The sequence below is a fragment of the Daphnia pulicaria genome, chromosome 1, assembly GCF_021234035.1.
Source record: "Daphnia pulicaria isolate SC F1-1A chromosome 1, SC_F0-13Bv2, whole genome shotgun sequence".
NCBI classification, from domain to species: domain Eukaryota; kingdom Metazoa; phylum Arthropoda; class Branchiopoda; order Diplostraca; family Daphniidae; genus Daphnia; species Daphnia pulicaria.
The window spans coordinates 28,921,614-28,947,993 of record NC_060913.1 but is presented as its reverse complement, the minus strand read 5'-3'; the positions used below and the strand labels follow the sequence as shown (position 1 = coordinate 28,947,993).

Genomic DNA, 26,380 nt, shown 5'->3' with positions numbered 1-26,380 from the left:
ATCCAAAGAGTCACACAATCGATGCACTAGGAATCTATCTCTTATTTGAGCCTAAGCTCACTATACAGGTGTCACTTTTTTATTTGAAAATTTACTGTAGATGAGAGCTAAAATATACGATATGTGTCTTATAGCAGACGACGCACTATGTATATTTACACTATGTGCACTATGTGTATTTAAATGGTGTATTGGACACCTTTAAACATATCCTGTAAGAAATAAATGTTTTATATTGGTGAAACAATCAATATAGCAACTTCAAACTCATGGAAGTAGTGTTTCACAGTTCCTGGAAGAGTTTCCATGAACCCATTCTTCTAAAACTATTTCTTCATCATTTTTATTATGAATTCATTGTTTCAATGTACTTTATATCGTGTATTGGCCATCTTTAAACATATCCTGTAAAAAAGAAATGTTTTGTATTTTTGAAACAATCGAAACAGCAACTTAAACTCATTGAAGTAGTGTTTCACAGTTTTTGGAAGAGTATCCATGAACCCATTTTTCTAAAACTATTTCTTCATCATTTGTATTATTAATTTATTTTTTCCATGTACTTTAAATGGTGTATTGGACATCTTTAAACATATCCTGTAAGAAAGAAATGTTTTGTATTCATGAAACAATCAATATAGCAACTTCAAACTAATTGAAGTAGCGTTTCACAATTTTGGAAGAGTTTCCATGAATCGTTTTTTCTAAAACTAATTTTTCATTATTTGTATTATGAATTAATTGTTTCAATGAACTTTAAAACGTGTATTGGGCATCTTTAAACATATCCTGTAAGAATGAAATGTTTTGTATTCTTGAAACAATCAATATAGCAACTTCAAACTCATTGTAAGTAGTGCTGTGTTGTTTTTTGCTGTGCAGTGCTTAAGCAAAGCTGTGCATTTTTCTAAAACTATTTTTTCATGAATTGCTTTATGAACTTATTGATTCAATAGACTTGAAATGGTGTATTTGACATAAATTCGTGATTAAAATTCGCATTTTTTTTGAAAATTGCGCCAAAAAAATCAAATCAAATGTATTTTTTGTAACATATTTTTGTTTATTCTATTTTGAAATATTAAATATGAATTTTAAAATATTAAAAATACATTTTAAAATATATTAAAATAGAATAAACAAAAGTAAGTAATAAAAAACGTGAAAAAAAAAACACGAAACCCGCAAAAAGACCAAAAACCCGCCCTTATAACACCCCACAGGACCCTGACACCGGAAACAGCGTTTTCTGGGCCTTAAAATCGGCAAAAAGGGGGTTTAATAAAGGAATTTATAGATTGTATATATAGATAACAAAGAAATTTCAAAAAATTCTCACAACATGGAGGATATCTAAGCTATATTTGCACAAAAATTCACTATTGAAATGTTTATGGTTTACTTGCAAATTTACGGTGTTTGAAGACCCAAATCAGTAAGCAAACGAGGAAAAATAATGGCTTTGGTAGGATGAGATCAACGCGCCACCATACGGCATAGGACGAGCATAGCTTCAAGCATTCCTCTCAGCCCTATCCCCCATCGTAGTCTTTTCCCTCTTAGTCTGTGGTAAAGAGGGTTTACCTCACTTACTGAAAGTCCACGTTGAACCAGGTCCAGAGATTCAAGCCACAATTGATTTTCTATCACAGTGCACCTTTTGCTATTAGGTAGGCCTATTCACGAATTTATAAAAAAAGGTTATTTCCAAATAACAATTTTTAACGCCGAGTCGGTTGCAAACCAGAAAGGAATAGTAGCAGACGATGTTTTGATCGTAAACAGGGACAGCAGCAGCCGTCACCTACCGGTAGAAATGTGAAACTCTTCTGAGCGGGGGAATGCCGTAATTCAAACTAGATTCGTCTCGTTGGTTTCCAAAATCAATTGAAAACATCTGTGTACTAAATGATTTAAATAAATGCGCTCAAGCTCATACTTCTTGTTTTTAGAAATAAAAAAGAGTACGTGAAAACCAATCGTGTTGTAGGGGAGAGTGGGGCGACTGGCTCACTTTTTTTTCTCTTAGCTCCCATTCCCATATTTTCCAACGTATTTAGATCCAAAAAATCTTAAAAGAAAGAGAATCCTTCCTGCTTTAAATGGTGATTTTTCAATCCGATCTAAATAAATGAAGACTAGGTTATTACCGATCTAAAAAAAAAAAAAAAAGAGCAAACCCGCCCCTGGTACGGGGTACGACGCTCACCAAAATCACCAAAATCACCCTTTTCGTACTGCCTACGGCTGAATACAACCCTCTTTCGCCCTTAGGGCCTTAAGGGGAAATACAAAAAGGGTGATTTTGGTGAGCGTCGTCTACAAATTCATCACAAATTAAGCACCGCCCATCAAAAATGGCTGAGACCCAGTTTTGAAATGGGAGGCGCTTATTTGAATTTTGAACTAGAAATACACAAAGTTAGGTTCGTTTTAAAAATATTTAAAAAATACCATGAGAATCAGCGTGAAAAACTGATTCTCATGAAGTATGTTTAAAAGAAATCGAAATTTCATGCAACGACCCTATTACTCCAACTGTTTCTGAGTTTTCTTGACAGCCAAGACCCTTGCTCTCACGTTTTGTCCATCCGGGTGTTGGAGAAAGAATTGGCCAATCGCGGAAAACAGGAACTTGGCCATCTTTTGGAGAACGCTCAGAGGTTGTCAACGTCGTACTACGACAAATTACACAAAACCGGTGATGAAAAAGATTTAGAGTGGGCGAAAGAAGAACTTCTCCGGGCTAAATCCGACCTGATAGAAAGTGCACTCAACATGGAACATTTGTGGAGGGAACTGAGTCATCTCTACATGGACACGGAACCGAAAGAGCGTTCGTCGATAATTCAAAAAATTCCCCAACTGGCAGCTCAGCATTTACTGGACGGATTCTGCCTCGAGCTACTCGACGGCGATTCCAATTTGATCCACTTGCAATGGGTGGAAGAAGTTTTACTCCAACTGGGCAAATTAGTGAGAGGAAAAGGCGTCTTTGTCTTGTCCGTCATGGGCATCCAGAGCAGCGGCAAATCGACTTTGCTCAACACAATGTTCGGCATCGGAATGAGGACCAGCGTCGGCCAATGCACTCGGGGTGTCAACATGCAACTGCTGGCCGTCGAGGGCCATGCCGAGTACGACTACATTTTGCTGCTGGACACGGAAGGGACTCGATCACCGGAATATCACGGCCTGGCCGGAAGCGAAAAACGGGACAATCAAATGGCAACTCTGAGCATTTTACTGTCGGACGCGACCATCATCGTCATCCCGGGCGAGAACGACGCGGCCGTTAAAGAAATTTTGCCAATTGTTTTAATGGCGAACCAAAATTCCCAACTGGCCAAAGAAAACGGCGGACGACTTCGCACAAGGATCTTTTTCGTTTACAATCGGATCGACACGAAACAGAAAAACAAATTATACACCATCATTCAAACACTAGGAACTTCACTTCACGAAGCTTTCAGTCAAGTCCAAAATATGACTGGCAATTCGAGTAATTTAAAGTCGGAAAGTCCTTTCGCCAATTTCAATCTCACCAAGACCGACTCGTCGCGTAGTGACGTCTGTATTTTGGGAAATGTCAATAAACAAACCAAACCACCAGGTGATGTGCCGGATGAAATATACGGAGTAGAACTCGTCCAGTTTTGGGAACACATCCATCAACGCGTGACAAAGATCGAAGGCGGCAAAATGTGGAAAAGTATATCCTTCAGCGCATTTTCCAGTTGCATAAGAAATGTCTGGAAATGTATCTGCTCCGCCAACCTCACCTTTACTTTCGTCACTGTGATGGAACATGCAATGTTTGACCAATTGGATTTGGAGTACAAAAATATTAAACGAAAATTGGCTGTGATTAAACGAAAATTGGCTGAAGCTTACGAAAAGTCCTTAAAAATCGTCAAATCAGAAATGATCAAATCGATCGAAGAAAGAAAAACTTCAGTTTCCTTTAACAACTACTTTAACTACGAAGACAAACTTCGCAATGAAGTACATCTTGCTGTAGAGGAACTAAATAAAGAGGTGAATGACGTGGTGAACAAAAAAGGCCAAGAAAAGTGGAAACTCCAATTTCAAAATATGTGGGATCGCAACAAGAAGGATCAAGATTTTAACTGTAGATTAAAACTGAAAAATGCCTACGATAGACTGTTCAACTTCGAAAGTCGTGTGGAAGAATACAAAAAGAAAGTGCGTCAGGAAATCAACAATTTCTTCAAATCAACCAACTCAAACGTTTCCGGATGGAGAGAAAATGAAAAGAATCAAGTATTCGAAGAAATGTTCCAGAAAATTTTAGACGAAGCGAAAATGGAATTTCCTACCATAGACGTGCAAGGTGAAATTAAAAAAGTGTGTCAAAACAGCAGTGTGATTAACAAAAGACAAACTGAAATAAAATGGACTGATGAACAGATCAATTCAATAATGGACTATCAATCGTTCTTAAAATTTGAAGAACAACAGTTTGATAGCTTTTTAAATGACAACGGCAACGAGAGAGAAAAGAAAAAACAAAATCGCGTCACAATGTGTGCTGATTCTGTTAGAGACACCATCAACAGAATCGCAGCTGTGACGCTCTGTTATGATAATAGTGTAAGGCGCTTTTTTGGGGACTTGAAAAGGCGCGCTTACTTCGAAGAGCGGTTCAAACATTTAGGCCGAACTAGTTTATTTGCTACATAGCACAGAATACAAACTGAGAGAGAGAGAGAGAGAGAGAGAGAGTTTAACTTACAACTGTTGAGGACGAGTGAGATGACTAGTCTACTTATGAAGGGTGCGACGGGAGTTTATATACAGACTCCCGCGCGGCAATTTGGGAAGGGTTGCGGGTATCGATAATTAACGTAGTTCCAATCGCGGGACAAAACGATCCTGTATTGGAAGAAGTCATTTACGCGGGGACAACATGATCGTGGCTGTCAAAAGGGGACAACATGATCGTGGCTGTCAAAAGGGGGAGAGCGAGAAGGGGGCGGGGTTACAGACGATACATATTAAACAGTATGCACTCTTGGTCAGCGCTGGGCAGCGCATTACATACCTCCTTTCTTTGAAAAGACACGCCCTCGTGTCTATACCAAATTTCTTACACATTTTTCATAATATTTGGGAACTTACGACAAGATCAACGAGAAAGCAAAAATCATTACTATTAGCGAGTATAAATGCATAAACAAATTGTTCTCGCGATGCTTTGCGTGGAGATCGTCTTGTCTTCATGTAGCGGGTTTCCGTGGTTCTCCACCGATAAGAAAGTACCATTTTATACGGATACGTACTCTTCCTTACAAAAAGAGTAACGCCGACTGATCTGAAGTCTGGTATTACGGCGCCTAGTTTTAGGAGGGAGTACAAGAGATATACTGAGGGGGAGAAATGAGAGGGAGGATAAGAGGGAGAATGAGAGGGGGGATAAGAGTGAGAATGAGAGGGAGAATAAGAGGGAGAATGAGAGGGGGAGCAAGAGGTAGAATAGAAGGGAGAACACACTGGGATCCTGCACGGAAGTTACATTCATGACGTCACATTTATTTAGCAATCACTGGGCGGCCATCCGAAGTGGGCATTCAAGTACTGATGTACATAATTTTATCACTTTTTTCGATTCCGTTAACGGTCCCATGAGTCTGTAACAAAGTTGGTTAGACATCATCTGGGGGAGGGGATCGGGTAAAAGTGGTTTTGGATTGCTCTCCTGCTTCTCTTTGAAGCTGATCTCGTATCCACGAACGATTTGATTTATTTACCAATTAGTTCCAATAAAATCTAAGTTGAATCCGTGCCGTTATCTTTCTCTTACTCCTTTTTTTTTCTTTACGGATTCCTGTACCAGTAGTCTGTCAGCTTGTGTGGCGATTAAACTTTTGTCAAGCTCATTGATTTAATCGTTGTCATTGAAGACGTCGTTAACTGAAAGGTGTACTTGGTCGCTGTCTCAGGGGCTGTCATCGATTGCATTGTCCTTAATCGACGTTTCTGTTTCATTATTATTCTTCTTTGTAATTTCTCATATTTTGCGCGCGCATTAACAGTACTTAAACTTTTCCTGTTCATCTGCGAAGTTTATGTTTGATAACGCGTTATTCGCTGGCGGCTGCTCAGGTTGCGTTTTCAGTTTGTCGTAGGGATCTGGAATTATGTAGGTTCCGTTCGTTATTCGTTTTGTTTTCCAGATTTTTTTTTCAGTCCATGACAATATCACAAACTTGCAGGCATAAAGCCCATCTAGCAAATTTTGCAAATTTCCTTTTATTTCTTCATAAATTTTCTAACGGCTTGTAGTTGCTCAATGCTTGATTTTTCTTCCGTTTCTCTACGGGGAATTAGCTATACCGCTTGCACGATTGCGGAAGCTTTTCTCGACATTTATCTGAAATGTCACGAAGTAATAAGCAATGGCGAAAAAATTTTCATTTCACGCAAATTTGTGTGCGTTTGGCTTATTTAAACTGATACTACACCGTAATTCTTGTCGCATCATTATGAATATGAATCTCTCGCGAAAAGATTCGGATAGCGTAAGATTGGTGGGCTGATCAGGCACTCCGTTAAATAACTGGGAAGATTTTTTTTTTAATTTTCTCTTTTTCTTCCTTTTCTTCCTTTTCTTCGGGCCCTTTAACTACGGATTACTTTTCCGTGTCTTCTTCTTTGTGGTGAGCATTTTTCAGCAAAATTTTATGTTTCTGGCTAGTCTGAGGAGACAGATTTATTGGCTATTGGTTTTTTTTATCTTGCATCTTCTTCTTTTTTTTTTTTGTCACTTGGTTTCTTCATGTTTTAAAATACATATAATTTTCTTGCACTTTCATTACTTTGCGATTTTTGTTTCTAACTTTCTCCTTTGATGCAGCTATTCTATTACTACGATTATATATACTACAAGCTGTTGATGTGTTTTTTTTTTTAGTTTTCGGCTTTCTGTTGATTGACTGACATACTTTCCAACTTCTGAAGTAGTAGTTTCAAGTTGTTGACTTCTTCCGACATTTCCTTACTTTCCTTTGCTGCTAACATGATGGCAGTGGACAAGTCATTATTTTCCGTTATTTTTTTTCATTTCTACAACTTTTTCACATTCTTCGGCCGATTCTACAGTTTCTGGATATGTTTTGTCGTTCAAATTGGGCCTATTCCAGACTAGATCTGCTATTTGCGGTTTTAGTCCGTTAAGCAATACGTCTTTTAATGTTTCATTACGCAGTGCTACTACGTCTGCGTGACGACTCGTTGCTGCGTTTACGCCGTATGCAATTCTGTAGGTGTCGTCGATTCTGATTTTAAAATCTCTGACTCGTTCTGTTTCTTTTTGTTTGAGGGTCTTCAGTTGTTCCTTTTTCCTTGCTTTTGTTGTATTATCTGTTAGGCCGTCTAGTAGTGCCTGTTTCCATACTGCATAAGTAGCTTTTTCGGCTACTGTTAGTGAGTCGTTAAAGTTAGCGGCTGATTTGCTCATTCGTTCTTGGAAAAAACGTAGCTTTTGCTCGTCTGTCCAAGCTGCGTGTGTTGCTATGCGTTCGGCTATTTTAAACCATTCTTCGATTGCCATTTTTCCATCGATTTCTCCAGTGAAAGCTGGTATTTCTTTCTTTACGTTCTGTGCATTTATGAATACTAGTCCGTTTTCTAGAATTTCAGCTTGCCTATCTACTGCTTCTTGCCAAGCAGTTACGGCTGCGTTTGTTAGTGCCATTTCGTCGTCGTCGTCGTCGTCGAAAATGTTTCCAAGTGTGGGGGCTTGTGCTCCAATTCTTGCTACTTGCTGATGAGCTTGGGCTAGGTGCTGCGTGGGTGGTAGGTGTTCACGTCTGGGAGGTTGCGGTGGTACTTCTTCTTTTGGGTTGACTCGCCTTATATTTTCTTTTGGCTGGTTTTCCTTCAGGGGTTGGCTGGTGTTCTGTTCCTGCTCTTCCTCGTTGCGTGTGTCTCTGTGTGTGTTACACTGCCTACACTGTTCTTTGTCAGTTGTTATCGAGAGTGTTATAGGGGCGTGACACTTTGCGCACTCTGTCGTTCGTTGCTTCACCTGAGTTGGAAGGGCTGTTGCTCCTTCTTCAATTTCGTCGATTGAATCGAACAAGGTTACTACCGGTGATTTCGCTGGGGCAACTTTAGGTGGATTGGGCTTGTCAGGGCCCTGTGAGCTTGCTCGGTCAGATTGTTCAACTACTTGCTTCTTTCTTTTATATATGGTAACTGTTGGGTCTATCAATTCTGCGTATTTGGCTTTTAAACTTTTTATGTCGTTCTCTAGCGTTTCTATTTCTTCCGGGTCTCTTTCTTTTGGTCGGGTGGTTCTGTTTAACAGGTATTGGATTCTGATTTCTGCTGTTGATATTTCTGTTTTAATCTTATTTTTTAGTTTATCTAATTCTTCGGGGGTCAAAATTTGTTTAGTCGGGGAAACTACAGAGTCGCCTTCTTTTGTCTTAGGCTTACGAAAAAAATTTGGTATTTTGTGCATCACACATTTAATCTGTTCGGGTTGGCACGTTCACCAAATGTAAGGCGCTTTTTTGGGGACTTGAAAAGGCGCGCTTACTTCGAAGAGCGGTTCAAACATTTAGGCCGAACTAGTTTATTTGCTACATAGCACAGAATACAAACTGAGAGAGAGAGAGAGAGAGAGAGAGAGTTTAACTTACAACTGTTGAGGACGAGTGAGATGACTAGTCTACTTATGAAGGGTGCGACGGGAGTTTATATACAGACTCCCGCGCGGCAATTTGGGAAGGGTTGCGGGTATCGATAATTAACGTAGTTCCAATCGCGGGACAAAACGATCCTGTATTGGAAGAAGTCATTTACGCGGGGACAACATGATCGTGGCTGTCAAAAGGGGACAACATGATCGTGGCTGTCAAAAGGGGGAGAGCGAGAAGGGGGCGGGGTTACAGACGATACATATTAAACAGTATGCACTCTTGGTCAGCGCTGGGCAGCGCATTACAATAGTATCGTTTCTCATATTATTCGTGAAATACATTCCAAACTACGCGCACACCAACTTACTTATCATTCCGATGTTCAGAATATGTTTCAATATGGTATGGTACTTACAGTCAATTTCATGGAAAAAATTCAAGATCAATGGGAAAAAGAAAACTCGGTGCCTGCGAAACTCGAGTCCAACAAAGAAAATCTGTGCAAGAATTTCATGATGGTGTCAAACGGCGTGGCAAAGACCAAGCTGTTTGCTTCTAACATGGCAGACATCTTGGAAGAAAAGATTATTCCAGGTAATTATCAATTATCACCAACTATACGTTAATAATAATTTAAAGGCTCCTTTGTTTTCTGCAGCATTTGAAAATGATATGGTGCAGAGGACTTTTCGAAGAATTCGAAACGAGCGTTGGCTATACGATGCCAGATTCATGCAAAAGCACATGGATCTCCATTTGATCGACTTGCTGGAAAGAGAGAAATTGAATCAAGTATTCGATTACATAGCCAATCCTCAGAGACTTTACGCAGACGTGCTCCACCTTTTAATCGCTCAAAAGGTCCCCAACATTGACAATGAATGGGAAAGTTTCAAAAATAATTTGAGAAATGCAATTGAAAAAGCAGCAGCAGTCGAAGTCGACAAAGAAAGAGCGCAGAATTTTGTCGACCAATTACGAAAAGAATTTGTGTATAGTTATTTGCAGAGCGAAATTTTAGGCTCGGCATTTCGAATCGATTTTAGTGGCGAATACGAAGACTGCGACAACGAAGAGAAGAAAGAATTTCAAGAGGCCTGCTGGAAAAAATTAATTGAAGTTCTAGAAAAGCAAGAAGCTATTACAAATCATAGAGAATATTTTGAAGAATTAATTCCAAAAGTAGTGCAACACATTAAAAATGCAAACGATAAAGCAGCACTACCTCGATGCGACGCTTGTTGTCCCTTGTGTGAGAGTCTGTGCATCGAATCGGCCAATCACGACAAACAAGACAGACCTCATGATGCAGTCCATCAACCAGGGGGAGTTGCCGGAGTATCATACGTACGCTCTGAGGAACTGGATCACATGACATGCAGTCAATCTTACGAAGAAGACGGTGCATTTTATCTTAACAACGATGTCCGTTATCGATACAGCGACTATGCCAAGGCTTTTCCTGGATGGAATGATCCTCGCATCAACGAAGAACTGCCATTGCGTCAATACATTTTAGCTACTTACAACAACGAAATTGCCAAAAATTACAACAAGAAACCTTCGACGCGTATTCCCCGAAGCTACTCTTCAAGAACTTTGTCCTCCATCAAGGAACAACTGGAAAGGGAAATTAGGGATTGATGATATAATGACTTTTGATCGCGTTTATTTTTTGTTTGATTAAATTTTAAAGCTTTCAACGTAGATTTTAAAATCAATAATCGGCTTTACTTGGGAGATGGTGTTTGTTCTTGATTTCACTTATATGGTAATAAACGAATCATTAGTTGAATTGCTTTCTTACTTTCCATGTGTTATAGCTACTAGGCCTATATGTATATACTGAGAGGAACAGACTGAAAATATTTCTTTAGAAAAAGTAGATCTTGAATTAAGAAAGGTGATAGACTGATAGGCCTACTAAATAGCCTAGATTAAACATTCCTCCGGATTTAAAACAACAATGCACGTTGTTGAGTTTTAACGTCAGTACTCGTTCAGGCAGAAGTGGTCGAGATATTCTGCCTCCAATTAGTATAAAATTGGTTAAAGAAATTAACTTTGGATTAAATATATAACATGGAAATCGACTGCGGGAATAAAGTGCTGGGAAAGGGAGGCTACGCGACCGTCTTTGAAGGAGTTTGGGGTGTCAATCGTCGACCGGTGGCCGTCAAAGAGTTTTCCTACACGCAGAAGGTACGAGACAAGAAGAAGAAGCTTTAAGGAAACTTGACCACCCCAATGTAGTCAAACTGTTTCACGCAGAGAGCGGCATAGTATTGGGGTGAATGTCGTACCCAAAAAAGTTCCTTTTATTATATTAGACTGAATTATTTTTTAAGACAGATTTTTCGCTCTGGAGTTGTGCCAAGCTTCACTGGAAAGACTATTTTTGAAAGAAGGAGATCCCAGGAAATACTGCGGCCCGATGCCTGCCCCTGCGAAAGTTCTCTACCAGTTGGCCGGTTGGGCGGCAATGGGCGGATCATCAGAACTAAACACAACGGCGCAGCAGCACATAAAATAACGTCAGCAGCCAAACATTTCCCCGTGTAAAATAGAATTGAGTGCGTGCTATCATAGCCAAAGGAAAGAAAAAAGAAAAAGCTTTGGCATAAGAGCTCGGGATCATCGGCTTTTTAGCGAATTCTTCGTCTTCCTCTGCTTCTCCATAAAAAAAAAACTTGCTGCCGCACCTTTCCTCCTCTAAGGTGCAACTGCTTTATTGGCCCATAAAATTGAGTCAAATGGACAGTGACAACTTTTCTTCCATCACATATGACTAGAAGGAGAATTTGAAATGGTGTCACATCAAGGATGTAGCAATAAAAGGTTATTCGTAGCCAGGGTTGTTAATATCGCAAAAAATAAGTATTTCCGATTGCGATATCGATATTGGTGTTTTTTTTTATTGCCGACTATCGAACGATGAAGTTTCAAAAAAGTATCGGTGCGATAATCGCCGATAGTCGCCGATACTTTTTACAACGTTGCAAAATTTCGAAAAACAATTCTAAAATATTTTTTGCATATTTTTTTTCAAAAGCAGAAAAACTATATTAACAATATCCCTTGTTTTCCAGCTCGGACGTGGTGTTAAAAAAAACTTGGATGGGCGAATACGCCACTGTAGTGCTCATCCATTTTCAGCTGTAACTTAATGCTACTTTTAAGCAGTATGCAGTTTAAAAAAAACTATCGCTATCGCGTCATCGGCGATGAAAACGCAATTATCGATCGATACTCATTTTGAAACCTATCGCGCGATAATCGCTCGAACAAAAAATTTCATTTCCGATGACGATTTCATCGTTCATCGCGGCGATATTAACAACCCTGTTCGTAGCTTAAAGAAAAAGTTTCAACATCTTAAATTCAGTAATATGATTTGACTCAACAATGTTCCATTGCGTTCCAAGCCTGGAATTTTGAATTCAACGTTTGTTTTATTCAGTTCGGCTGATCTTTCGTTCAACAGAGACAGCTAGCAAACAACTCAAGCCAACTGACAAGTCACATCAGAAAATCAATCGTTGGTTAGATCAAAGCAGATGAGATGCAATAAAATGGAGAAGAAGAACAAAAGAAGCTTCCAATTGTCAGATTATTATTCACGACTGAAAGTGTCTTTTGTTATTCTCTTTTGAATCGACAAAGGTTAGTAGAGATGATTTTCAACATCCATGTTGACCAATTCCTTTTCACACTGCGACTGGAAAGCATTCGATCTGTTAGTGTCCATCTCATGCTTAAATAACAAATGGCAAAAGTCGATCATTCGACCGAGCATGTCCCTCAAGAAATCCGAATTGGTGATCCGCTGATGAGTAAACACGTTTCGTTTACCCCACACTTGCTTCAAAATCCTGGCGCAAGCTTCTTGGACTCGTTTCCGATTATCAGCTGACCGGACCGAGACGAAATAAGAACTCGTCGACGCCAAACAGTCAACATTCTCTTTCAAAATGTCAATGGCGCCTTTATTCTGAATGCCATGGTAAAGCGCGGCATTGTGACCATCACCAGCAGCAGATCCATAAATCGGATTCAAAATCACTTCGTGGAAAACCACATCGGCAAATTCGGCGAGCCAGGCCTGCAGTAGAACGGGTCGTCGATGTTCGTTGGCTTTGGCGCTCGTTCGGTACCGTATGAAAACGCCCCTTTGATTAATCACTGATAATTGAAGGATATAAGCTTGATTAATTTTCCAATGATTTTCGCCATCAAAATTCGGACATGATTATTACTGACTTAGCATAAATTTATCACTGAGAAATGAATGGTTTTTCTTTGATTTTCAAATCATATATTCACTTACTTTTTACTGATTTAAAGTGAAGTTTTCAATGCTTTTTTATTGATTAGTTTTTCAATGCTTTTTTATTGATTGATTTTTCAATGCTTTTATCCAATGACTTTTTTTAGAAAATTCAAAAGCTAAATTTTACTAGTTTTCTTTCTCTACCAGTTTTGAACTCCTGTTGTCGGTTTTCCTTACCCTTTTTCTCCTTTTTTATTTTACTTACTTACCTATTATCTGTTAGAACCAATTGTATCATTGGTTGAATTTTTCCGTATCGGGACTTGAACCATCGCAACATCGAGTGGTAGCCAGACTCTATAACCAACTACCTATGACGTTGGACATTCGATAAATTTAGTCAGTTCAAGTATCTAATTCATACGTATAGGGCGTTGTGATAAACAATTTTTTTTTCGAAGAAAAAGAAAAACGTGTTGGTGGTGTGTTTGGTATTTTTATAATCATTAAAAAATCTTTCACAAAATCATGAAATAACATATAAGAAAAATGCTAGAAGTAGGATAGAGTCCAGAAACGAAATATTTGTCATTGCAAAATCAATTAGCGGATAGAAATTATAACCGAGCCCGAAAAAAATCATTCATTTATCACCAGAAATATCATTTGTCATTTAGGATATTATCGATTAAAGTAGGTCTCAAAATTATGGTATCTACCTTCATATTTACGATGATTGCGCTGTTCGCCTAGGAGTCGCTTTCGCGTTAAACCAAGACTACCACCCGTCTTACCATCATCATATGAAGAAGATTGATTCATTTTTATAAGCCCCGATCTGGGATTGAACACGGTACCTTTCGATCCATAGGAGCGTGCGATAACCATTGGCCTATGGTTGCACATTCGATTCTATATTAACCATGTTGACAACGCCGTATGTTTCTTACATATGGAAATTCACCCTTAATATCATTGATTTCGACGCAACAAAATAATATAAGTCAATGATTCTTCATAAGAAGAACGTGAAAAGCATTCCAAAGGCCTTTCAGTGATAATTTATTGATATTTGAGAAATCATTTGTAATGGTATTCATTCACTATGTTCACTATTTAGTAATAATCGGCAATAAAGTCAATGAACTATCAGGAAAATATTAATCGGGATAACTAATGATTTACATTGATAATCAGTGAAAATCAAATGATTCTGGAAATCCCTGTCGTGATATTTGTCAACTGTGCTAGGCTGCTAGCCACTGAAATATCATTAAAATTTATGTTGGGAAAACTTAGTGATTTAAACGGAGCAGTATTCAATCAATCAATAGAAATCATTGGATAAAAAATCATTCTCAGTGATAATTCTCAGTGGTAATCCCTGAAATATCACTGAAATCTGAGGAAAGCTCAGTGATATGAACTGAGAAGTAATTATAAAAATCAAGCTGTATAAAAATCATTATAAAATCAAAATTACCGTTTGGGACTCATTGAACAATCATTTATTAATCATTGGAATGATTTCTTAGTGATAAATAGATGCTGATTATTGATTTGTAGGTGTCGATGAAGTATGGCAATAAAATGATAAGAAATTCAAAGGTTTACTGAAAATTACTGAAAATGTAAATATCAGTAGAAAATCAGTAATTTTTCAAAAGAAAATATTCCATGGATTTTTACGTTATGTTCATTGATTAGTTCAATGACTAAGTTAAGTTTAATCACTGCAAAATACTTCATTTTCTGGATCTAATGATAAACCAATGAGTTTTTTGGACTCTGTTCTAATTTTTGAAATATCTTTGATTTTCCAACGATTTGTTACTGACTTTGTAAATTGATTTATCATAGAAAATCATCGCCAGTGATAATTGCGTGACATTCTTACTGACATTCTATGACATTTCAGACTGTCTATTGATTAGTTTATGCTTTTCATTGATCTGCAGTGATTTTCATTGACTCATTTCCATACGGGGTAGTAGTCGCCGTGAATCATAGCCAATCCCACGTCAGCAAATCCTTGAGGATCCATATTTTTCCGAAACCTTTTGATTTCATGCAAACCGCAAGGCTCAAAATGATGTCCATCAAATTTTTAGGCAAAAAGCATTTTAGACCAATACCTTTGTTTCCCCTTTTTGAATCGTCTCGTCTGATTTTATTTTGCTCAACTGCGTTCAAGAGTTACGAGAGAGCAACTTGCTCTCAGAGTTTCTTCGTTGTCAAGTGAAGAAGGAAAGACTGGCCACAACCGCCAGGCATTTATACGGGTTTTGTATGGGGCGGGACCGTAGAAATACTCAAAGTCTCGACGGGGGACAGAGATGCGACCAATGTTACAATGTCTTTAGTTTTGGGTGAAAAATAACAAGCATGGGTGGACAAGTATCTTTACCAAATTGTCGCAACCTCTGGACTTGATGTTCTATTCAAATAATTACAAGACCCATGACAGACACAACACGTAAGATAATTCGACTCGAAATTTCAGACGGATTTCACACGAAAATCCCATCGAAATGCGGGCCAAAAAGGTCAAAGAAACAAATGAGTCGTAAATATAGCCAAGCACCTTCAGCAGCAGCGCGCGCGCCGCCAACTGAAAAGCCTCAGGAAATAGTCTGGAGGCGTCTGGAAGTTGACACCGTGAAATCTTGCCAAGTGGAAAGCAACCTGTTGCTGACAACTCCCGAAAAACTCAGCACGCCATTTTTTGGCTATATATACAGCAACCACCACCTGTGCAAAGTCACCACACTCTTCGTACGATTCAACTTGCCAACTGCGCGTATAACAGCATCGGTCGATCGGTTCGAATTTCAAGTGCATCAGTGATATTATAGGCCTAAGTGAGTTACATGAAATTCACGTCAAACTCTATGACACCAATCATGTCGTCAATTGCTGTAAGCAGAACGCCAACACCTCGTCAGTGTTCGAGAAAGAATTTACCAATAAGAAGAACCAGCAAAGATCAAAAACCAACAAAAGCACTGACCCATCAAAAGGGACACCTCAGTGATCATCACGAGAAAGGCGCTGCAAATATTGTTCACGTGGCAGAAAAAACAGTTGCTGATGTGAAGATGACTAATCGGAATGGAGAGCAATTGCAGCAGCACTCTGACGTTGGTTTGTCGTCACCCAAGAAAAAAACACGCCGACATTCGCCAGTGACGTTATCGCCGACGCAACATGGAATAGCAGGTGATTGTAGTCAAGACGATGCCGACAATTCGGATCAAGACTCGTCCATTACAGTGTGGCATGGCAACCACTGCCCCAACTGCGTCGCTCTCAATAGCATAGACGAGGTCAATTTTGCGCGACTGCAGCATCGCTTTAAATACTGTGCCACCTATTGCGTCTATTATCACCTGATGACAGATATCGAGAAACAAGTCGTGTCAAACGAGAACATCAAGGACAAGTATGAGAAACTATCGCACATCTACCGACCGGAACAAGCTCATCGTCTGTGCGTATTATTGGTCGAAAATGTGCAAGATTACCCTCCCATCCAATCGGAATCCTCGAAAAGGGCCATTCAGTTGTTCAAAAAAGCCGCCAAGTTGAGTGGTGAGTTACTGGGACCGGCGGAGACGACCGCATTCGACTGCCATCGCTACGAAGAGTACATGAGATTATTGCTGGAAATTGCCCAAATGATCCAAGCCGACGCGCAACTGATTGGCGACATCAAAATGTACCTGAAACCGTTCGAACGCAGCAATCGAATCGGAACGCGTTCTAAACCAAACGTGAAATGGGACGAGACTTTTTTCGATTTGAAACATTCACAACAAGACGAACATTTCGGCAGTAACTTGAAAGAAATTGCTGAACTGGAATCGGGTCAAGAGAGTTTCTTAAAATCGACAGGATACACAAAAAATTGCCATTAGATTGCCTTACTTTAAAATCATTAAAAAAAAACGTGAAAAGTGCCTCGGTATTCGAATTTAGTGAATACGTCAGAGACTTAACAGTTTGTTAGAAAGATAATGAATTTTGTACAGGTGAAAATAATATTTGACAGGCGTTAGGCAATTGTGTTATGGGGCACGGTAGACATTTTAATAATTCAATAATTCATTTAAGTTTGAAATGACGTTGTTAATTTTACAAATTCTATTAACTAACCCGCTAATGGCTATAAGAAAAGAGCGAAGATGAAAAAAATGCAAAATCCATAAAAAAACTTGCGGGTGTTGTAAATTGGAAAGTCTAATAAGAAAAGAAAAAAAAAACCCTAAGAGGATCTTACGACAACAACAAAGTTAAAAATGACGACGAAAAGCAGTAATCTTTATGTTTCTTTTCACGACAACCCGAAAAGAATTTTAAAACCGAAATGGGCGTTGAAGAAAAAGCCAGCATCTGTTGCCAGCCATCGCGGATTGGACATCTCCTTGTAGAGTCAACATATTTGAGTGTGTTTTGCGTCAGATGGTGATACTCAGAGTTGCCAAAGAGAGAATGTCATGGAACTTGGCGCAATAATATTGCGCTGTAATTCCAGATACGGAAGTGAATTCAAGATATATACCGTCTTTTGAAGATACGCAAGACGTAAAACAAGACGCAAATTTGGCCATTCCCCAGCAAGGCCAAAACTTTCCCAAGAACGAAACAATAAATGGGAAAAAAGTATCTGTGCTGTTGTTCTTTTCGAAAGCAGCGAGTAGATACAGACATCCATCTGCCAACAACAAGACTTCATTTCTCTAACAATATTGGATGAAGATTATTTGTTTGAGAAAATACTCAGATGACCAATAGGATGTCAAATGACCCAAAAATCTAAGTTCGAGTGCTATGGTTCTTCAAACTCACACATTTTGAATAAACAAAGTCCTCTGTCGTGTGTCTTCACTGAAAATTAAAATGTTCAACGATTGATGACTTCCGGAAATTCTGGAAGTGCGCTTCCTTGATGTACGCAATAGCCTACTTCAACTTCATCAAACAGGCGCAATCGAAGAGCAAAGAAAGAACGACATGGTCTCCTACCTGACATGCGGCGGATCAGGAAGTCGCGTTCACGAGACGTGTGGAAATTGACGGAGAGCGCTCCATGTCCATGACATCACCTAAAGAGAAGATTCACATATCATAAGGATGTGAAGAATTTTATAACACATTCATATCACTATCTAAAATTTGAAATATTCGTGACCAATGCTAATGCCAAGATCAATAATACCAATAAAATTAACGTTTGCAATAAAATGAACAAAAAACAAATAGTACAAGCGGAATATTAACAGAGATATAATTATATAATTGCCAAATTTGTCTAATGATTTTTTTGTTTCAATAATTGTACACAATATTTATATAACTCTTTTCATTTTTAGAATGCTTATGAGTGCCATTGGGATGATTTGATGTTATACAGCATGAACAATTTTTTTATCTAACCTTCATCTTCTCTATTTCAAATGAATTTTTCTGTGAATGAAATGTAATGTTTTAATTGGGTTAAAAAATTTAGCTTAATTCGAAATAATAAAGAAAATAAATATTATTTTGGCATTTAAATTTCTTATAGTCATCAATATTTGGCATTACGTTAACAAAAGATTCAAGTCCTTTTCAGCTAGTCATGTTTCAAACTCGTAACAACAGGTGAAATAGAAAGGTCAGCTATAGCCCGCAGATTAAAACCATAGTGTTGATAACCGTCAGGATAAGCCGTCAAGGACAAAAAAATAACAGCTGGCAATAACCAAGAAAATAAAGGGAAAAAATCATCAAGTCATTTTACAGCCTTCAATTTAGTCTGAAGTCGCGACGTAAACAAGAAAGAGCTATAGCTCTTATCTTGATATTAATCTGCATTGGGGACATGGCTTTCACAGTCCATTGAGGCTATCAGCAGCAGCATTCGAGAACGATTGTTTGTTTTCTACGCCGCCGTTGGGTACTAATAAAAAAGACTACTTCAAATGCCATTCCTTCCTATTTTTACACCCATACACAATTGGAGTATCGGGCGTCCTGCCAAAAAAGCGCTGCAGCATTCACGTGACGGTGGGCATACTCGAATTTTTATCTCTAGCAAAATATAGGATGACTTCCGAACGGCTGATATTGCAGCGATTTTTCCTTTTATTTTCGGTGTTCTACTTTCGGTCAACTTTGCCAAGGAATAACGCACAGCACTAAAGTTAGTGATTTCCCTCCGTCATAACCGTCACGACATTTTAGTCCCGATAGACCGTGATGAATCGAACCAGTCCTTTGTGAGCCTCAAAAATGGCTATTCAATTAACAAACGTTTCAAGTTACAGACAAGACGAGACTTTGTGTCACGAGTTTTAATGTTCTCGGTTGCGTCACCCGGCGCCCTCTCATTATAGAACTTTGTCTCCCTGGACAGCAGCAGCAGACGGAATACAAGTGTTGGGCTACACTCTTGGTGCAGCAACATGGAAATCGATTGCGGGAATAAAGTGCTGGGAAAGGGAGGCTACGCGACCGTCTTTGAAGGCGTTTGGGGTGTCAATCGTCGACCGGTGGCCGTCAAAAGAGTTTTCCTACACGCCGAAGGTACCAGACAAGAAGAAGAAGCTTTAAGGAAACTTGACCACCCCAATGTAGTCAAATTGTTTCACGCAGAGAGCGGCATAGTATTGAGGTAAATGTCGTACCCAAAAAAGTTCCTTATTATTAAATTAGAATGAATTATTTTGTAACAGATTGTTCGCTCTGGAGTTGTGCCAAGCCTCGCTGGAAAGACTATTTTTGAAAGAAGGAGATCCCAGGAAATACTGCGGCCCAATGCCTCCCCCTGCCCAAGTTCTCTACCAGTTGGCCACTGGACTCGACTACATTCACAAAATGAAACTGGTCCATCGCGATCTCAAGCCGGAAAATGTTCTCATCTGGGTGGATTCGAAAGTCGATAATAAAATTTTGATGAAATGGTCGGGATTTGGCCTATGCGAACCGGTGGACGAGTCGGGAAGTTACGACGTGACCGAAATCAAGGGGACCTTGAACTACTTGGCACCGGAAATATTAAAGTTGAAAATTCTCAAGGACAACGGCCAAAGAAATGTCCCAGAGCTGCAAAAGGCAACCCTGAAGAGCGACGTCTTTGGGGAAGGTCTAGTTTTTGGATATTTCCTATCGTATGGCAAACATCCATTTGGATCTGAACATTCGGAAATTCAATCAAACATTATCAATCAAAATCCTGTCAATGTCGAAAGTAAGGCAATATTTAATTTTTCCGCTAACGAGATAGTTTGAATAATGAAAATGTGTCTTTTGTGATGACAGAAATTGAACCGCAGTACAGTCAAGAACTGATCCTGAAAATGCTGGCGGATGAACCCGAAAACAGAATATCATCGTCGGATGTCGTCGACTACATCGAAAAATTACGAAATCAAACAGAAAATTTTTGATGAGATGGAAAGATTTGATGTGAATAATAATAAATTTGCAGTTTGAACTGAATTAACCAGGATTGGCACCCTATATTCTAAAAGACAAAGGCCAATTGAAGACAGTTTAATAGCCTGACATATTTAGCTGCATCTAAAAATCAACATTTAACCATTATTGTTCTCCCAAAATGTCCAAGATCACTTTTTGGACGACAAAATCCTGACAAAATCAATCCTTAAGCAATAAAATTTTAGAAATGACCACTTGAGAAGCATGGGGAGACGAGTCTAGGCTGCAATTGTACTTGATCGTGCACGTCTAAAAACGTCCACAATGAAACGAATCGCAATTAATTATTTTAAGAGTTTGTGACTCTAGCTCATGAAAAATTGGCTAACGAGGAGGTGCGACGGCAGGTAGAGCTTATGGTTAGAAAATGTTTTAGTTCCAGCACTTTGCTTCAAGTGTTTTTAATTTGATTGTTTAACCCACAGACAAAGTTGTGAGTACAAAACCGGACCTGATCTGCAGTCGTTCTACAAAATTTTCCATTTTAAGTTTCCCCCTTCCATTGGTTACTTACTGAGTCATTAAAAACGACAAGAGAAAACAGTTCTATAGTCAACCGCCTATCTCCGGAATAATCGTACTCCGTAACGATTCACAATCAACGCTACAAAACAGTCCAAAAGGAAGAATAGACATGTATTTCTCCTACCTTTAAGCCTGGGAAGTATACGGTCAGGCATCCATCCACAGGTGCTCCATCCGTTGAAAAGTGGAATCCACCAGGCGGGATAGGAAAAAGGAGGTCCTCGTGAATACACCCACACTCACATGGGTGTACACTTGGACATTAAAGAAAGGGGAAGAATCAAGTGGGACGTAACTCGGCCAACATCGGTAGTTTCTCCAGTCGGGATGCTGTTTATCTAAATAAAAAATAAATAAAAAATTGGTTACGAAAACCATACTAAACTTTAACTTGTTTGAAAAATTATTGTTTTGGTTTGAACGCCGCTATCAAGATAGTACCACACGAACTAAATAGAGAGCACCACATCTAAAACAATTTAAAAAAAATATACAAACGTATTCTTCCCACGTATTTCAAAACATATTAAAATATTAACGGTAGGCCTACAACCGAACGCATAAAAATACAAAAGTGATAAGAATTAAAAAATTCTGTAATACTATTACGTAATACTTCTTTAGTTGGTCGATTCGCCGCTATGGGCGCCCTGTCGTTTTCCAGACATGTCCAGACCGGGAATATTGAAATCCCAACCGGAATTCGGAAAACCTGTATTTCAAAATGCAATTAAATAATTAAAATGAATTGCAATTAATTCAAAACTAAATGAACAATGTTCGTTAGACCTTAAAGTATGATTTCAAATCAATACAAAAAGTTAAATACCATAAACATAATTAGAAATCTGATTAAAACAGAGAAAATTGACAGTGCAAAACGGGATTCCCCTGGCAAGTCTATATAAGCTACCCCAACGGCATAAGCAGGTATCGCAGTTTTGAATTGCAAACAAACTATCACGAACTATCACACAGTTTGAAAATGATCGGAACTTTGGAAGTAACTATATTTGCTTGCCTTTTTCTTTGGATCATGGAATTCTTCAGTCGAATGACCGAATCACAAACTCGGCGTTCGGCTGCTAACCTGAATAAAATTAAACCTGACGTTGCATACACCAAACAGCATGCACTTCCCCGACCTGAAATTAACGATGGATTTTCGACTGCCAGAGGAGAAGACTTGAACAACCAAAGTTTTCTTCGTCAGAAGGCAAAAGTCGACGAAACGAACCTGATTGTATTGGAAAACCAACGTTTGGCGAATGAGTTGAGTCTAGTTCAATCCCAACTGACAGACTCCCATTCAAAGTTACGAGAATTCCGCATCGAGTCAGCTACTACCAAAAGCAAACTCGAAAAACAGAAACGTTTTATTACTGACATTACAGTGAAAAATATTCGCTTGACAAATGAGGATTCGCGACTAAGGCGAAAACTGGAAAGTACAAATCATTTTCTTGAATCCAGTAGAGCGGAATCGGAACGTCTCCGGACTTCCCTTGCTGAACAACAATTGGACACTCGCGAGTTTGCCGTGGCTGCACGTGAGCTAGAGACAAAGAATACAACCATTTCTGAACTTGAAACGGAAAATCTCCGTTTAGCCGACAACGATTCGCAACTAAGGCGAAAAATCGAAGACCGGGATAAAATTATCGCATCTAGTACGATTGAGAAAAACCTGATTTTATTGGATAAAGAACGCTTGGAGAATGAGTTGAGTCTAGTTCAATCACAACTGACAGACTCCTCATCAAAGCTGCGACAGTACCAAAACGTAGACGACGAGTTGGCAACTACCAAAAGCGAACTGGAAAACAACAAACGTTTAATGACTGACATGACAGAGAAAAATCTTCGCTTGGCAAATGACGATTCGCGTCTAAGGCGAAAAATTGAAAACAGGGATAGAATGATCACACTGATTGTGTTGGAAAAAGAAAGTTTGGCGAATGAGTTGAGTCTGATTCAATCACAACTGACAGACTCCTCATCAAAGCTGCAAATGTTTCAGAATATACACGACGAGTTGGAAACTACCAAATGCGAACTGGAAGAAAAGAAACGTGAAATGACTGACATTATAGGGGAAAATCTCCAGTTGACAAAAGAGAATTCGGGGCTATGGCGAAAAATTGAAGCCAAGGATAGAGTTATTGCATATAATCGAGCGAATTTGGAGAAACTACATAACAGCCTTGAAGAAAAAAAATTGCACAAGGTGCACGAAGAACTGGCTTCGAGTCAACGTGTTCTGGTATCCAAAAATAGAACCATAACAAAACTTCAAGAGCAAAATCGAGAAAGTCGAGTGGAATTGGAGCAACTCCGGACTTCCCTTGATGAACAAAAATTGGACACGCTGCAGTTGGCCATGGCTACACGAGAGCTTGAGTCAAAAACTAGAATCATTGCAGAACTCGAAGCGAAAAATCTCAGTTTGGCCGAAAACGATTCACAGTTGAGGCGTAAAATGGAAGACGCCGATCGTTTTGTTCTATCCAGTAAGGTGACAATAGAAGAACTCCAGCTGTCCCTTAACAAACAGACCGAAAGGGTCAATCAGCTGGTGGATCAAATGAGAACCCTAGACCAGGAAAAAGACGAAGCGGTTCGGAAGTTGACCGAATTGCAACAGAAACAAATCCAACCTAAAATGACAACGGACGTCGGGTGTGGTGAAGTATTCCACCAAGTTGAAGAGCCTATCCCTGCAGTAACTGAAATTACCGAAATTGTAACTGCATTTTTAGCATCTGGATTAAAACCTCAAGTAGACTCATCGATCACCGAGCCACAACCCGTGAACTTGTCTGAAAGTTTACCCTCAGTATTCCACCATCGCCAAATTGAAGAACCCATCCGTCCATCGGATAAAATAACTGATGTCGTAACGGCCTTTTTAGCTTCGGGTTGCACAAAGTCTCAAGCGAAATCGCCGGTCACCGTACCACAGCAGGCACATCGGCCTCTCACCACTGACGTATTGAAAAATTCTCCTGCACGCACCTCAGTTGAGAAGAAAGCCGTCAAGGTACCTACTAAGCAACCGTCGGCTGTACTACCTGAATTTTACATTAAATCAACCGTAGAAAAAGAAGTTGACGTCGATCAAATCGTCGTGTTTGGGATATCGAAAAGTGATTGCGGGAAAGTTATTGGACGAAATGGTTGCAATGCCGAAAGGATAGAAGAAGAGTATGGGGTGGGGCTAAGTTTTGTCGAGGGCGAACTTTTTATCACCGGAGGAGATGCTGAACGTCGACTGGCCGCTTGCTCTGACGTCTGCGAAAAATTGACAGTGACATTGGAGTGCACCAACCTGGATTTGAGATATAACAAGTATTCCAACAAATATTTGTTGAGAAAATTGTCCTTCGACAACTTTGTATGCATCAATCCCCCCTCGCTAGAAAACAGATACGTCAGCATCTGGGGTACGCTAGCCAATTGTCGTACAGTTTTCGAAATACTCAAGTCCGGTTCTCGCTAGTTTTCTATTTTTTTTTTCTTAAATTTTAAAGTTAAGTTATTGAAGCTGGACGTCAGTTTTGCCTATCGGAATAGTTGTCGTCTTGCGATGACGTTGCCTCCTCGTGACAATCCAAAGGGATTGGCGGATGAACCCGTCGACGGAGTTGGTTCGCTGGTCGCTGGTGTGATGTAAGTGAAGACTTTCGAAATTCCTGGCACTTGTATATAAGTTGAGTTATCATGGCTCCTATATAGGCCTACGGTGCAAGGAATTAGATCGTCTTCACTCGCACGCCAGTGTACAGTTGACTAACACCTTGACGGGGGGTTTCAGTACCCTCAAACGAGTCCGTCGATTTCTGACGTGCGTTGCGGGTGGAGGAAGCCGAGCAAGTGGGCGACTATTTTGATGGTAGAAGCTGGTCCAGTTTCTTTTGTTTTTTCCTTTGATTTTGTTTTTTCTGTCTTTTTCGATTCAAATAAAATTTCATTTTAAATTTCAAATCTTTTACTTTCGTTTTGTCAATCATTTTTCTCGGCCAAGCCGAAGAAAAATTTAAAAAATTCTTGGCCTGATTTTTCGTTGAATATAAAACGAAAATGGTAAAAAAAGGGAATTCGTCAGCAAGAGGTTGCCGTATTCGAAATGTCTAAACTGTTTTGCCATCAGGGCCAATATTGATGAGAGAAAAAAAGACGTCAACAAGCAGTCACTAGATCTTGACGAAAAGATGGAACGATTTACTTTTGATTAATAACAACGAACAAAAAAAGGTCTTCGTCTTGTGTTCGGCTATTACACGACAATGTGGAAGGCTAATTTCGGTCAATTTTGGCAATAAGACTATTGCTGAGAATGGCGATATGGAGCTGTCGACAATTTACAACTTGTGATATGGAACGCCATCAACAGTAAACCTTGGGGAGCAACGTCAAAATTCCCGGCACGGAATTGATTTGCGATTATTCCTCTTTTGAGATTTTGTTTTGAGAGTGGATGGAAAGGAACTTAGAGAAAAGAGAGTTGAGGATCCGAGAGATGACGACGACGACCATCAGGAAGGTGGAAACCGGAAGTAGACAGGACAGGTGGATGACCGGAAGATGAGAAAATTGATGACCCGAGTATTATTTCTTTCTTTTTCTTTTTCTAACCATTAATTCTTTAACTTCATAATTTCTTTTCTATCTTTTTCGTTATCTTTTTTCTTCTTTCATAATTGGGTCGGATATTGCAAGTTTCAATCGACCAAACTTTAATTCGACACCTTCCATTTGATGTTATCTTCAATATTATAAGGCAACTGTATTTCGACTGGTCTCAAAATACGTCGACACAGTGTAGCAAAAGTACTTGGACAATTAGTTTTTTAAGATTAGGATAAGTTAGTTAAGGTAAGTTTAAGTTAGGTTATAGGTCAAAGTATTTGTACGCTACATCTGTTGTCGAACTATTTTCAGACCATTGTGGAAATGTAGTTGCTTTGCTTGTTGAAGATGCGTCGAATAATAGGTGTCGAATTATTAAGTTTTGTTGGGGTGAACGTGTCAGTATTTCGACCAGATTTCTTTTCTATTCTCCACCTTCATTCTCTTTTCTAGCTTGGAAACTTCAAATTTTAACCAATTTTAATCCCTACTCTCCATTCCCTTATCTTTCCCTTATAGGCTACCTGCACCCTCGAATGAAGAAAACTCCCCATCATAATCCATCCAAATTCTTTTGACTCACCGAGACCTATAGCTGAAAATGTGCTTCAAATTTCAAATAAAAATATGAAAACAAACTTAAAAAAAAACTTCGGCAGTACGACAATAAGAAAAGCACAAGTCTAAATCAAATGCAAATGATTCATTAAGTCAACAAGCCTAAAAATAAACACGGTGGCCAATGACAAACTTGAAGGAAAAATACAGGGTAGGCCTATCATAGCTGTAGATCAGCTGGGCTTCA

The 26,380-nt window shown here is 39.2% G+C and overlaps 4 protein-coding genes across 4 annotated transcripts; 3 read left to right on the top strand and 1 right to left on the bottom strand.

Moving 5' to 3' along the window:
• Positions 1-1,456: 1,456 nt before the first annotated feature.
• LOC124321175 (interferon-induced very large GTPase 1-like) lies at positions 1,457-22,963 on the top strand. Its single transcript, XM_046784084.1, has 6 exons — positions 1,457-1,465; positions 2,503-4,606; positions 8,973-9,263; positions 9,328-10,317; positions 18,982-18,987; positions 22,952-22,963. The coding sequence occupies exons 1-4, from the start codon at positions 1,457-1,459 to the stop codon at positions 10,311-10,313; spliced, it is 3,390 nt and encodes a 1,129-aa protein (XP_046640040.1). The 3' UTR covers positions 10,314-10,317; positions 18,982-18,987; positions 22,952-22,963.
• Positions 12,022-15,233, bottom strand: LOC124320833. The gene is made up of 3 exons (XM_046783732.1): positions 15,075-15,233; positions 14,927-14,996; positions 12,022-12,819 (listed from the first exon to the last, which is right to left on the bottom strand). Exons 2-3 carry the CDS (start codon positions 14,981-14,983, stop codon positions 12,334-12,336), a joined length of 543 nt encoding a protein of 180 aa, XP_046639688.1. The 5' UTR covers positions 14,984-14,996; positions 15,075-15,233; the 3' UTR covers positions 12,022-12,333.
• Positions 19,052-20,610, top strand: LOC124320832 (serine/threonine-protein kinase/endoribonuclease IRE2-like). The gene is made up of 3 exons (XM_046783731.1): positions 19,052-19,594; positions 19,656-20,170; positions 20,242-20,610. The coding sequence occupies exons 1-3, from the start codon at positions 19,386-19,388 to the stop codon at positions 20,367-20,369; spliced, it is 852 nt and encodes a 283-aa protein (XP_046639687.1). The 5' UTR covers positions 19,052-19,385; the 3' UTR covers positions 20,370-20,610.
• Positions 21,983-24,619, top strand: LOC124321163 (centromere-associated protein E-like). Its single transcript, XM_046784075.1, has 2 exons — positions 21,983-24,407; positions 24,477-24,619. The coding sequence occupies exons 1-2, from the start codon at positions 21,983-21,985 to the stop codon at positions 24,617-24,619; spliced, it is 2,568 nt and encodes an 855-aa protein (XP_046640031.1).
• Positions 24,620-26,380: the final 1,761 nt, after the last annotated feature.